General features: G+C 45.8%; 1 protein-coding gene across 2 annotated transcripts in view; it reads left to right on the top strand.

The window, feature by feature from the left end:
- The window catches only part of LOC126524672 (zinc finger FYVE domain-containing protein 21-like), a 76,739-nt gene that overhangs the window by 7,147 nt on the left and 56,137 nt on the right, over positions 1 to 13,455 (top strand). For both annotated transcript variants that reach the window (XM_050172975.3, XM_050172974.3), the window contains exon 3: positions 12,056 to 12,303. In XM_050172975.3, coding sequence (XP_050028932.1) covers positions 12,056 to 12,303 — 248 coding nt within the window. The remainder of the gene's footprint in view (positions 1 to 12,055; positions 12,304 to 13,455) is intronic.

Raw genomic sequence — 13,455 nt, 5'->3', positions numbered from 1 at the left:
TTGAACTTTCTCCATGCTTCTCATCCCTTCCCATTCAACGCAAACGGTATTTTCTAAGTAAATCTCTCTCAAAAGCTGTAGACAATCGTTACCTAAGCCTTCCCCTTCCAGAGTATCCCACAATATGTTGCGGTCTACGTTGTCGTATGCTCCTGTAATGTCCAAAATGGCCACATACAACGGTCTGCTTTCTGCTTTTGATATTTCGATACACTGAGTAAGAACAAACAAGTTATCATCCAAACGCCTACCTATTCTAAAGCCATTCTGAAGCTCTCCCAAAATGCCATTATTCTCTGCCCATGCTTGAAGCTTTAATTTGATTGCCTGCATTGCTAACCTGTATATTACCGATGTAATGGTCAACGGTCTATACGAGTGAATTCTGTCTTTCTCCCCCTTACCTTTATAAATTAAATTCATTCTACTTTGTCGCCAACTGTCTGGTATTCGTCTATCTCTTAAAATTTTTTCCACTGCTTTCACCAGAGCTTCCTTACTTTTTGGTCCCACTTCATTTATCAGCCTAACGGGAACCTCGTCTAGCCCTGTGGCTGTGCGCTTAGGAATTTTCTCTTCCACTTTCTTCCAGTTTAAGTTTGTCAGCACCAGCTCCTTTTCCACTTGGGTCTCTTTCATGCTATTTTTTTCCTCAAGTACAATTTCGTCATTGCCTTGGAAGGATTCGGCTGTTGCGTTTCGGATGTAATTTATTGCCGCTTCTCCTTCCAGTCTGTTTTCATCTTTGTCTAGGATATGTTGTTGTATTGTTGCTGACTTCCTGCCTAATAATTTTATGTGATTCCAAAATATTCTAGGTGCGGCCTTCTTTTTCTCACGTATTTCTGACAACCAACGTTCACTTTCACCTTTTAATTTTGCTTACACCAGTATTTGAACCATAGACTTTTTCTCCCGGTATATTTCCCATTTACTGGTTACTTCATCCTGTGGCAACTGCGCCTTCTTTGCCTGCCTGTGCTCTCGAGATGCTTTCTGTCGTTCGGCGATCGCTTCTCGTATCTCCTTGTTCCACCAGCTTTTCGGTTTCTTTTTTCCTTTCCAACGAACATGTTGTTTCTCTTTACGTATTTCTGTCATTATTACACTTAGAAGCTCACCATATTCCCACTCCTTACTTGGCCACTTGCTAAGTTCTTCTTCAACTCTAGTGACTATATTTGCTATTTGTTCAGCGTTCAAATTTGGACTGGCCATTGTGCTTTCCTTGCTCTCTTTCCCAACTACATATCCCATTTTCAAAATGATGCGTTTATGGTCACTCCCTATGCTGCTAAACCCTTCCTCATCGATGACCATTGCTCTCAACTTATCATGAATTCCTTCTGTCATCAGACAGTAATCAATGGTCGATTTCCGGTTTCCCACTTCCCACGTGATCTGTCCTTCACACTTAGGCCCTGTATTCACGATCACGAGGTTATGTTGCTCGCAAAGGTCTAGAATTGACTTCCCGTTATTGTCGGTATAGCCATCTAAATCCTGTATGTGGGCATTCATGTCACCTAATAGGACAATCTCAGCACCATTCCCGAAACCCTTAATATCAGCGCTTATGCATTCCACTAACTCTTTATTCTTCTCTGTGCAACATTTTCCGGTCCACAAATACGTAACTCCCAGCCAAGTTTCTTTCCCACTCATTGTACCTGAAAACCAAAGATGCTCTTGACATTGTGAATTTACTCTTTTCCATTTGGCTCCCTGATGGATGAGCATTCCGACTCCCCCTCCCTTTCTTTCCGACTTAGTTCTGTTGCACCCTTCCCATACATAATTCTCAATAACTGGCGGCTCTTCTGAGTCTCTAAGGTGCGTTTCTGTAACCGCATACACCCCTATTTGTTCTCTATGTAACTGCTCCTCAATCTCTGCCCACTTTTCCTTTCTTCTGCCGCCCTGCATGTTTATGTAGCCTATTGCATGGCGAGCTTTTTCTTGCTTTCCTCCTTTTTCTGTTATCGACGGCGATGCTCTGCTGATGTTCCCCTAAGGGACCTTCTTCATTACTACCTACTCTGACCTCCTGAGCGCCCGCGGGCCCCCTAAGAAAGCAACAGCGCGACCCCCAAGTCGCCAGCCCACTTCTCGTGCTAGCCTGTAATTGAAGTGGATCCCATCTCGTTTAAAACCACCACACCTTCTCACTTCCCTGTTTACTTCGACAACCTCGAAGCCCTTCTCTCGGCTCATTTTCCATATTTCCTCATTGGCAGCCATTACGGCTCTTTGTACGTGACTGTCACGCACAGGCACCTCCGGCACCGTGCACACCACGATCCGCACTCGAGGGGATAGCTCGCGCAAGTCGTCCACCCCCTTCGCCAAGCGCTGGGCTAGTCCTGGCCCTTTCCTGTTTAGGACGTCATTTAGCCCACCTGCTACTACGACAAGGTTGCGTACGTGGGCATTTTCCGTGAGCTTTTCTTTTGCTCGCTCCATGACAGCACTCACTGTCCGCCCTGGAAATGTGCCCACCGCCACTCTTTTGTCGCCTTTCACCCTCTCCACAATTGCTTTTGAGCACCCAGCCATGTTTGAGTCGCCAGCAATAATCACCCTTTCACTCTCTCCTACCTCTCCCTGCTTCCCTGTGTCCTTTTCCGCGTGATTCTGACTCGACAAAGGGCATTGTCCCCTGGGCTCCTGCTTTTTCCGCGTGGTCTCAAGGTAGGTGCCGCTCGTTCTAGCTTCCTGCGGCTGCAGCGTCGCCTCACTCGGGGCGTGTTGCGCTGCTTCACCATAGCTACGCCGATTCACCGGCGGCGAGCTGGCGACCGCTTGCTTTGGCTCCCTGCCTCCCACTTCGCCTGTAGGGTCTACCCTACTTTCTGAGTCTTTGCCACCGCTTTGGTGACCTGACCCGACATTCTCCGCTGCACGCGTCTCAAGTGCGTCGAGCCGCTTTTTCAGTTCGGCGCACCTTTCTTTTTCTTCGTCAAGCTCGGCCACGGTCCTTACTAACTGCGCGGCCTGCACCGCTTCCACCTTGACCAACTCGGCGACTTTCTCCTGCAAAGCTACTCGCTTCTCCCGCTCCTCCCTCAGGTCTGCTTTCAGCTCTTCGAACTTGGCTGTCCAATTTCCTTCCAGTTTTTGGACTGCTTCCCTGACCCCTTCGCACAGCCTGCACGTAAAGCTAGACTCCTCCGCGTCTGCTAAGCTCTGGAAACTGGTCTCGTCGAGGGAGCACCAGCGCAGGCACTCGTCGCACTGCACTTGCTCCGCGTCCCCCGCGGCCTTCCCTTTCTTCGGTTTCATCGCTAGGCCTACGTCCTTAGGCTCAACGAGCACGTCCGCCAAATCACTCACGCAAAGCCGACCTCGACCACTATCCCAAACAAAACTAAAGAATTATCACTCCCTACTCCATGTAAGCATCCGAAGAGCTAGCTGAAAGAATTAAATAAGCCTATCAAATAGGTCCCTCCTACCACCTAGGCCTAACGGGGGAGCCGCCAGACCTAGACAAAGCCGGTACGTTTACTCACGCATTTACTACTCCTACCAAGAATTCAAAATTTGCGCCGCTACTCCATGCAAAAGAAAACACTTCAAAACACTAGCTAATAAAGATAAACGAGTACTTAGCTACGAACGAAGTCGCTGAAGCCTCGTGCACAGGAGCGTCCGCGAGCCACTAAAGTCACACTTCACACTATGACCCCAAAAAAATGGATTTTCTTTTTTTCGTCGACAATTCTTTTACTACTTGGAGAGCCTCCCGAAATTCGAGGTCCCTGAGTTGGCAGGTTTCACATGATGACCCAAAAATTATGTTACCGCATCGATTGGACCGCATAATTTCAGCACATTTTCTGCTATCATCATGAGCATCGGTGTGGGAATATATAGTGTGATCCTAGTGCCATGGATGTTTTCGGTTTTACAGGAAAGCATGCACCGTGCCACCGCTCGACCCACTCTTATAATCTAGTATGCTACAACTGCAAAGCACGCTTCTATTATGCGCTTCCTGTTCATTTATCCTAGGTTTCATTGTGGATTCGAAGTGCGCTGCCATATTCCATTATTTCACCAAAATTCAGATTGGCCTGCTTCATACTGCTTTAAAATGAAATGTTATCTGCTCCAATTGCTCCAAAATAAGATTTATTCTGCTCCAAACTGCTATAAAACGCAATTTTACTTGCTCTAAAAATTGCTCCAAAATGACTTTTCGCATTCCCACGCCTGACCCTGTCTCCATTTCTCTTCACCATTCACATAACACAGTCCGTGGAGTAATATCGGCACAAGACCTTTTGAAACTAACTGAAACAGAACTGCTTGAAGGATGCAAGGAGGAAGATGTACTCAGCATACAGAGAATCAGATTGAGACGAGATGGCAAAGCATTCCCAACAAAGCACCTAATTTTGACCTTTTCCATAAGTAACCTACCAGAGTCCATTGAGACTGTATATTAAGATCCGTGTGAGACCGTATATACTGAATCCCTGCCGATGTTTCAAATGCCAAAGCTTTGGGCACGGCTCGCAGAGCTGCCGTGGTTGGCTTACGTGTGCTAAACGTGGAGCAAATGACGACCCTGCAGATGATTGTCAAGGCGAGCTTCACTGTGCTGCGATGGAGGGCACGTCACATACTCGCAGTCATGTCCCAAATGGAAACAAAAAAAGGAAATACTAGCGCTTGAGGTCAAACAAAACATTTCTTTCAAAGAAGCGCATAAGTGTTCTTCCTTTGTTTTCAGCACACAACGTATGCCGATGTGGTGTGTCAAGGGGCGGTGCCGCCTCGGCCAAAGGCGGCTGCTAAGATCACTAGTTGCGAGCTTGCAGTTCTGCCGCCTGCCCCCTTGGTCGGTGCAGCTAGCACTGCCTCGTCTAACCCAAGATAAGTGAGGCTGAGCGTGGAGTCAGTGACTCCCAAAACCCCACGAGAGTCGAGGCCTATGGCACAGTGCTGCCCGTGCGGACATCCAGCACCTCACAGGAGGCGATGGAGGTAAAGCCAGGCCCTTTGGCATCAACGGCATCGAAGGATTGGCGTGCATTATTAGTGCACACCAGGACAGGAAAGCTCGCAAAAGTTACTGCACCTGTGAAAGGACCAGTAACATAGCTTTGCAATCTTGAACAGCAGAACCATTTGTTCCAGCTACAATGGTTGTACAAAAGTTAAATTGAATTGTCAGATGACTTATGCATAATCTAGATGATGTAAACGAGCTATCTGAATTCCAACCAAATGTATTGTGTGTTCAAGAAATGCACCTAGGACCCTGCCTCACAGATTTTCTAAAATGGGCTGTAGTATTTAAAAAAGACCGCGATAACTGTCTTGCTACCTCAGGTGGGGTGGCTATAATTACAGACAAATCAGTTGCTTGTCAACGTCTAAATATTCAGACATCTTTTGAAGCCATAGCAATCCATGCCATACTCTTAACCATATTGGTAACAGTTTGCTCTATGTAGATCCCTCCTAATCATCATCTAACCAAGGTTGAGTTTGAGAACCTGATAGACCAACCTAAAAAGCTCTAAGGAATATTTGGAGACCTGAACGCCCACAATCTGCTTTGTTGTGACCCATGCTGTGACTTCAAGAGGGCGTCTCGTGAGAAATTTTCTCATTTCAACTGGTGCGTGTCTTTCTAACAGAAAAGAACATACATTTTATAGCTAAGCACACCATACAATTTCTTTAGTTGATCTTGCGATAGGTTCCTCATCACTACTGCCATATCAAGAATGCAATGTAAAACAAGAATACTTATGGAAGTGACCATTTTCCACTGTTTCTGACTACTGCAGATATGCTTGATCCCCTGGCCTGCCCTAAGAATTGGAAATTTAATACAGCCAATTGAGAGAAATTTAGAGAACTCTCCCCTTCCCTCATATGACAATCGGACATCTAGCAATTGAGGAGATGAATGCATTTGTCATGGAACATGTACTGAATACGGCTCTAAAGTACGTCCTGCAGGCAGGATGCGCTCGAGTTAACGCCAAGCTGTGGTGGAAATGAGAGTGTGAAATAGCTAAAAAGAGGCAAAATAAAGCGTGTGATACGCTTTCACGTTACCCCAACACAGAAAATCTGATCGCTTACAAGCGAGCAAAGTCTCGTGGAAGACATCCAGCGTGAGGCCAAAGAAAGAAAGCTGGAGAAGTTATCTATCACACATAACCTCATATGAAGATAAAGAGAAGGTCTATGTGAGGGTGCGAACGCTTAAGGGCCTAGCTCCTAATCCACTCCCATTGGTAAATAATCTAGGCAACACACTGGAACAACTAGCTGACACAACTAGGTGAGCATTTTGAAAGCATTCCTGGTTCATTTCGCGATACGAAAGAGTTTTCAATGCAAAAAAAAAATAGGTGGCTGCAAACCACTTCTTTCACATAAATGAAGTCGAGAGGACTATAAGAGCGCTGTAACTATACATGAACTAAACATCGCTCTAAACAGTTACCAAAGTTCAGCTTCGGGTAAGGACCAGATCAGTTGCAGCATGCTAAAAAAACTTCTGCAGCAGATGCTTGAATGCTTGCTAGGCCTTTTTAATCAAATTTTTGATGCTGGCTGTTTGCCCAACAGTTGGAAAGAGGCAATCATTATACCAATCCTCAAACAAGGCAAAGATCCCTCCATGGTTATATTGGCCGATACCTTCAACTAGTTGTTTGTGCAAAGTGTTTGAAAAAATTATGAATTGCTGCATTATATACTTTTTGGACCACATTGGTGTAATACGTACGCTACAAGCCAGTTTCTGTGCAGCTAGATCAACAGCCGACAACATAGTCCGCCTCATATTGTACATACGAGGTGCCTTTGTTCATAATCGGTACAGTTTTTCTTTTTTCTTTGATCTCGCAAAGGCATATGACACAACATGGTGGTATGGCATAGTGCAAGACTTGACCGCATATGGGCAAGCGGAAACATACTCCATGTCGTACAGAGCTACCTCTTCGATCGAAAGTTCCGAGTGTGGAAAGGAAAACAGACTTTCTCGAACCTTTGTGCAGGAAAATGGTGTTCCTCAGGGAGTTGTACTTAATAGTACACTGTTTATTGTAAAAATGAATTCTCTTCGAACTTTTGTACTGCCAACAGTCGCCTACTTGGTCTATGTAGGTAATCTGCAAGTGAGCTTTAAATCTTGTATTTTATACGTATGTGTGTGCCAAGTTCAGCTTAGCGTAAACAGACTATCGAGATGGGCAAATGAGAATTGTTTTCCACTTTAGTACAGAAAAAACAACATGCATACTATTTACAGAAGAAGAAAGGCCTGCACTTTGATCCATTGAAATAAATGGACACAAAGTGACAGTCAAAAGCGAACATAAATTTCTCGGCATCATTTTCGATAGCAAACTTATATTTATTCCATACATCAAGAATTTAAAACTACCCGCCGTGGTTGCTCAGTTGCTATAGTGTTAGGCTGCTGAGCACGAGGTCGCGGGATCGAATCCCGGCCGCGGCGGCCGCATTTCGATGGGGGCAAAATGCGAAAACAACCGTGTACTTAGATTTAAGTGCACGTTAAAGAACCCCAGGTGGTCGAAATTTCTGGAGCCCTCCACTACGGCATGCCTCATAATCAGAAAGTGGTTTTGGCACGTTAAACCCCATAATATAATATATAATATAAGAATTTAAAACTGAAATGCCTGAAATTGGTAAGCGTCGTAAAGATCCTTGCTCGTTATTGCTGGAGAACTGACACGCAATGTCTATCACTCTTCAATAGCCTTGTCAGGTCCCAAATGGACTATGGTAGTATAGTATTTCTGTCAGGGTCTAAAATAATGTTCAAGATGCTTGACCCCATATACCATTTAGGCATTCGCCTAGCTGCTGGTGCTTCTAGGACCAGCCCTGTTCAAAGCCTTTATGCAAAGTCCAATCAATAGTCCTTGGAGTATCAGAGAACATACTTCGAAATTGCATATGCCCTCAACATAATAGCTCAGAGGGAGCACCTGTGCTGAACACTAATGGATGACCGAACATCGGAACAGCTGTACGCAAATAGGCCATCACTAGCTCAGCCGCTTCCTTGGGCTGTCACAACTGTTGCCGAAAAACTTGTGCTTACGTTTCTCAGATCTCCATGAAACTGGGTGTAGGGATCTCATTGCTCCTTGGTGCCTCAGCCCAGTTCTGTGTGACGGTTTTCTAAAGCGCTTGACAAGAAAAATGTGCCACGCGAGGCTATTATGCAACACTTCTTATCATTGGAAGACAAGTACAATGCAACATCCTTTTTAAGGTAAGGATGCCTCAAAGACGTCTGATACGCTGAACTAGTCGCTGCTATAATATTTCAACAGCTGTCAATAGAAACTGCAGAATGCTCACTGCTGAAGCATTGCCGCCAGATACTCGCACAGTAAGAGAGGTGGCAGGTGTCAGCACTTTTCGTAGGCGGGGTTGGAGCATAGAACTCGTAACAGATATGTGGGCACCAGTATCAATGAGAGCAGTAACAGTCACACTGTCGACAAGAACAACGAGCAAATTGCGTCTTGAAGTAGGGGTCAATTGAGGTGTTTCGGTCCTTGTCATCAATGCCGCGTCACCTCCCAGAGCTGCACTGGCTAGTTTCCCTGGTGGTGGCCAGAGTAAGCGGGGGAAGGAGAGCGACGGCATTGAGGGGAGCGTGACTGGCGACTCTGAGGTGACGGTGATTGGCTAGACCATTGTCCTGGAGTGGCAATATCGGCGTACATTGGTGCAGAACGCGAAGATAGACGGTGGGGTTCACGGGCCGGAAGGTGTTCATCAAGAAGAGATGTGCTAGATGATGGGCCACGATCTTGGCGGCGGTCACTGGGGAAGCTTGGTTGGTAATACCGACGATTGCGGCAGCGGCATGAAATGTTGCCGATGCAAGAGCAAGAAAAACAGATTGGTCGATCACCTGACGTCTGCCACTCGGATGGGTTTCTGTAGCGAGGTGTGAACCAGGGAGTGGAAGCAGCAGCAGCAACAATTGGAGCGGTGTAGCATTCAGTGTGAGGACCAGAAGCACACATAGGCTGAGGTGCGTGACAGGGGGCTTGTGGAATGCCCATATTCACAACCTCTTGCCGGACGATGGTTTGAATGAGGGTTGTTGTTGCCAAATGGTTGTGAGCAGGTGCCTGATAAGCGGCTGGTGCCATGGCTTCGAGTTCCTGGCGAACAATCGTGGATAGGTTGGTAGGCATCGAGAATGGAGGGGATGTCATGAGATCTTCGCATGAGGATGTCGCAGCCGTGTTTGGGAGTCTGGTAAAGCTGCGAGTAATGTGCCGGGTTTTTGCTTGTTCAAACCGACGACATTCTGTTATGACGGAGTCAGCCGTGCTGCAGTGCTTACACACGAGTATGTTGAAGGCATCGTCAGCTATGCCTTTCAGCATGTGGCCAACCTTGTCCGCCTCTGGCATGTCTTTGTCAATGGTGCGGCACAAGGCTAGCACGTCTTGGATATATGCGACGTACGATTCCGTCGATGTTTGAACTCTAGCCACAAGTTTGTGCCGGGCTGTCATTTGTCGTATGACCGATCAGCCAAACAATTCATGCATCTTCTCCTTGCGTACGTCCCAACTTGTCGGTTCTTCTTCGTGCGTGTCAAACCACGCACAAGCTGTGCCCCCTAGGTAGAAAATGACGTTGGCGAGCATTAGTGTCTCATCCCACCTCTGATGCTTGCTGATGTGCTCGTACAGTAGGAGCCAATCATCGATGTCATTGTTGTTGTACCGCAAAATTTGCCAGGGTCAAGGGGATGCGAAAGGACCACGGTTGCCGGAGCCGCGGGCGCAGGCTGCAATGACAGCATGCTGTCTTCAGCCATGGAGGCGGGAGAAACTTGGCACTTACTCCGAAGATCCAGAACCGGGAGGAATAGAGCCCGCACCTCCACAAAAAAGATGTTATGGGGAATATTTAATCAACAGTATACGGCTAGTGCTTGGCTAGTCAAGACTGCACAGGGCACACAGGTTTTAGCAGGTCTTTCACTCCGACAGGAGAGACTCTGACCCCGCCCCACTACAATGTCTGTCTTCGCCATTGTTTGTTATGTTATGGTATTCGACTGGCTGTGGATCATATACGACAACATAGAATACAAAAAGCTGTTATTTACACAGATGCACTAAGCGTCATAACTGCACTAGCTTTGGGAAAAGTAGGGGATAACCCTGTTTTTAATCGGCTGCTGAAATCCATTCATGATGCTCACAATGAAAAACTTTCCCTTGTGGTATGCTGGGTAGCAGGGCATTATGGCATAACAGGAAACAAGGCTGCAGATGAGAATGCTAGAGAAGCTGGTCTACGTGGTGACATTGAAGTTACTAAGGTGCCTAGTCGAGATATTAAACCTTACGTCCGTAACTGCCTGCACCAGCACTTGCAGTCCCAGTGTGATAAAGAAACACAAAACAAATTACATGCAATAAAACCACAGCTAGGCAAATTTTTCCAGCAAGAAGCCGCAAGACCAACAGAAACCATGTTGTGCAGGCTACGTATAAGACACACATATGCAACACACACACATACCTGTTAACAGGCACACAACCTCCCAATGTGCAAAATGTGGAGAACTCACAGTTCGCCACATCATAATTGAATGTCCAAGACTTCACCAAGCAAAAATACAGCATTTTCAAGAACTTTGCATGCATAATATACCATCTCTCCTAGCATTATTTTTTATCCCATGACCCTATGATTAGTGTAAACAGAGTTTTGAAATACCTCGATAATGTCCAGTTTCTAAACAATGTGTACTACAGTCCAAACCACCATGCTCCATCTCAAATGCGAGGAGCCTGAGGTATTGAATGCCTCGAGGTCTCGCAGCTTTTTGCATGGTAAAAGTACTTCACTGACGGCTTCAAGGTAAAAATGTAACAGTTATAATCACTGAAAACTATAAGTAATCAATAACCCATAATAGCATATAACATGTAACAGGTGATCACTCGTAGTCATCAAAATCTCTATTTAACCCATACACAGTTAGGTATCTGGCATATCTCATATATCATATAACATATGACATGATATGTCATATGAAATATCTGTTATAACATCAACAGCATTGTATAGCTGGGCCTTTTACACCTTTGTCACTGAGATATCTGCCCTTTTATATAGCACGCTTCAGCATCCTTACCATTCTGGTCTGACTCTTGTATTTATATTATAAATCGTTTAATATATCCATCGACTTGGAGCTCTTCGGCCGAAAATGCCCTTGTACCATTAAAACCGATCAGTCCATCAGGACGTATAAATTCCCAGAAGAAATGCTTGTTTTCTATCTAAGTGTGCGAAACACTCAAAGTATAAGCGTAATCAACCAAAAGAAACACTTTCTGCCTGGGGAAATGCCAGACAGAAAACTTGAATTGAACTTTGCTTCAAGCCACCTATGGCTTCATTTGGAATTTGTACAGACAGCTTTCGTCATATGTGAACCATAGGTGCACATTTCATCTGCTTTACATCACGCGTGTGATACCACTGCAGCTGGAGAGCTTGCATCAGTCTGTCTCATCTGACCATGCTTTCAAAAGAAAGGGATTCATGTGCCACACGTCTTCTTCCTTGTCCGGTGTTGCTCTGAACGAACAAATGACATGCTGCCCGTCACGCAGTGTTGGCCGAAGACATTTAGCCAGAAACTGTGTACGGAAAACCGAAACCCAGCAAGATTTTTTTTTTTTCTGGTATGGTGCCTGTAGGCAATACTTGTCCATGAAGGTTTAAAGAACTCCAGGGGGTCTAAATTATGCGGGAATCCCCTCCACTGGGGCTTCCCTCATAGTCAAATCGCTGCCTGGAAATGTTGATTCCAATAAGACAACCTATCTTACACAGAACTCATCTGCTTCATGCACATTTGTGGGTTACCCATGTGCTCGTATTGTTCCTTGCCATGCTTGGAGCTGCTGAGCCACCTTTGGTGTCTGCTTTGAGAGAAATGTCCATTTGTCATCCTTGCCCATCTTAACATGGCTGGTACTTGCTTGCGCAGCACCACTGTCGCCGGTGTGGCCGCGTCTACTGCAGCAGCTGCTGCAGCCGCAGGCTTCCCCTGCAGCGCATGTGCTTCGTGGACCCCGTGCGTGTCTGTCATGACTGCAGCCCAGCCACGCTGCGCGAGAACGACTTCTATGACAGGCACCTGCGCCTGCTCCTTGCCGGCGCGCACTTCCTTGTTACAGTCGTGCCCGACACGAACGCTGCCCTGCCTCACTGCTGTCGGCTGTCCTTGGACCATCGGTGGGCTTCTTGAGCATGGTTTCTTGCGATAAATGAAGCTAGTTGGAAGGAAGGAAACTAGTTGGAATGGAAGCTAATTGGGCTTCATTAATTACACATTTACACTGCATTGTTTTCGTTGGTGAAAATGTGGTTTGTGCGCAAATGTAACACATGCTTGTGATAGTGGGCAAAGGAAATGTAATGAGTAAATACAGAGTGAGACACTTATCAAGTGCAGTTGAACCTCAGTATAATGAACATAAATACATAACAGTGCACATCTAAAATCTGATTTGCCATGCTTTATTTCAGTGAGTATTCTATTGCTATAACAAAACTAAAAATGAAAAATTCATGGAAACATAGGTTACAGCAAAATGACTGTTGGATCACTTGCGAGCTTAAAGTATGTATTTTGGTAGAAAATATGTCAAATACTCAGTAAGACCACCTTAAAGCATGTTTTGGCCGATGGCTTAGCTTAGCTGGCCTGCAGCCTGAGCTAACACACCACTCCTGTGTGATTAAACTGATTGCACAGTTGCTTATTAATGATGGTGCAAGGCACATCTGTAATTTAATAGAAATAAGTGTATGCCCGTGACTAACCCCCGAATGCAGAGATCTAACTTGGATCGGGCTTGGACTTGACTTGACAAAGTTGGCCTGAAGCAAGAGGCGGACTTCAAAATGCCCAAGTCGGCTTTCGCGTTTCATAGACGCTCAAGCTGACTTGCTTCATCAAGTCAAGACTGCGCTTCAGTGCAATAGCAGGTTGCTCGTCTGTGTTCGAGGTTAACAATAAATTTATTAGCGTAAGGCACGTTGTACAGCAAAAAAGTATGTATCTTTCCAAATTTCCACCAGGGCATAAGTGCTGAAGTATAGTTTGCGTAAATTTATTCCATCTGGCTACGTCTGCCGCTGCGATGGGCAGTGTTGCTTGCGGAAAGCGCGCGTTCCTGGCGGGTTTAAGTGGTCTTCAAGTTTCGGTGTTTTGGCGCGCTTTTTGAGTTACAGGTTTCACCATTTTTTCAAGGCGCCGCTACACTTTTAGGCGACAGTGTATTTGAGTGCAAATAAATTTTATAGTCTCACTTATTTTGGTTTTAGCTTATCTTTATCTCAGAGGTCTTGTTGCGTGTTTCTATAACTGGCCGTAGAGAAGCA

The sequence above is a fragment of the Dermacentor andersoni genome, chromosome 3 (assembly GCF_023375885.2).
Source record: "Dermacentor andersoni chromosome 3, qqDerAnde1_hic_scaffold, whole genome shotgun sequence".
NCBI classification, from domain to species: domain Eukaryota; kingdom Metazoa; phylum Arthropoda; class Arachnida; order Ixodida; family Ixodidae; genus Dermacentor; species Dermacentor andersoni.
The sequence above is the reverse complement of the archived record's forward strand: the minus strand, read 5'-3'. Positions and strand labels throughout refer to the sequence as shown.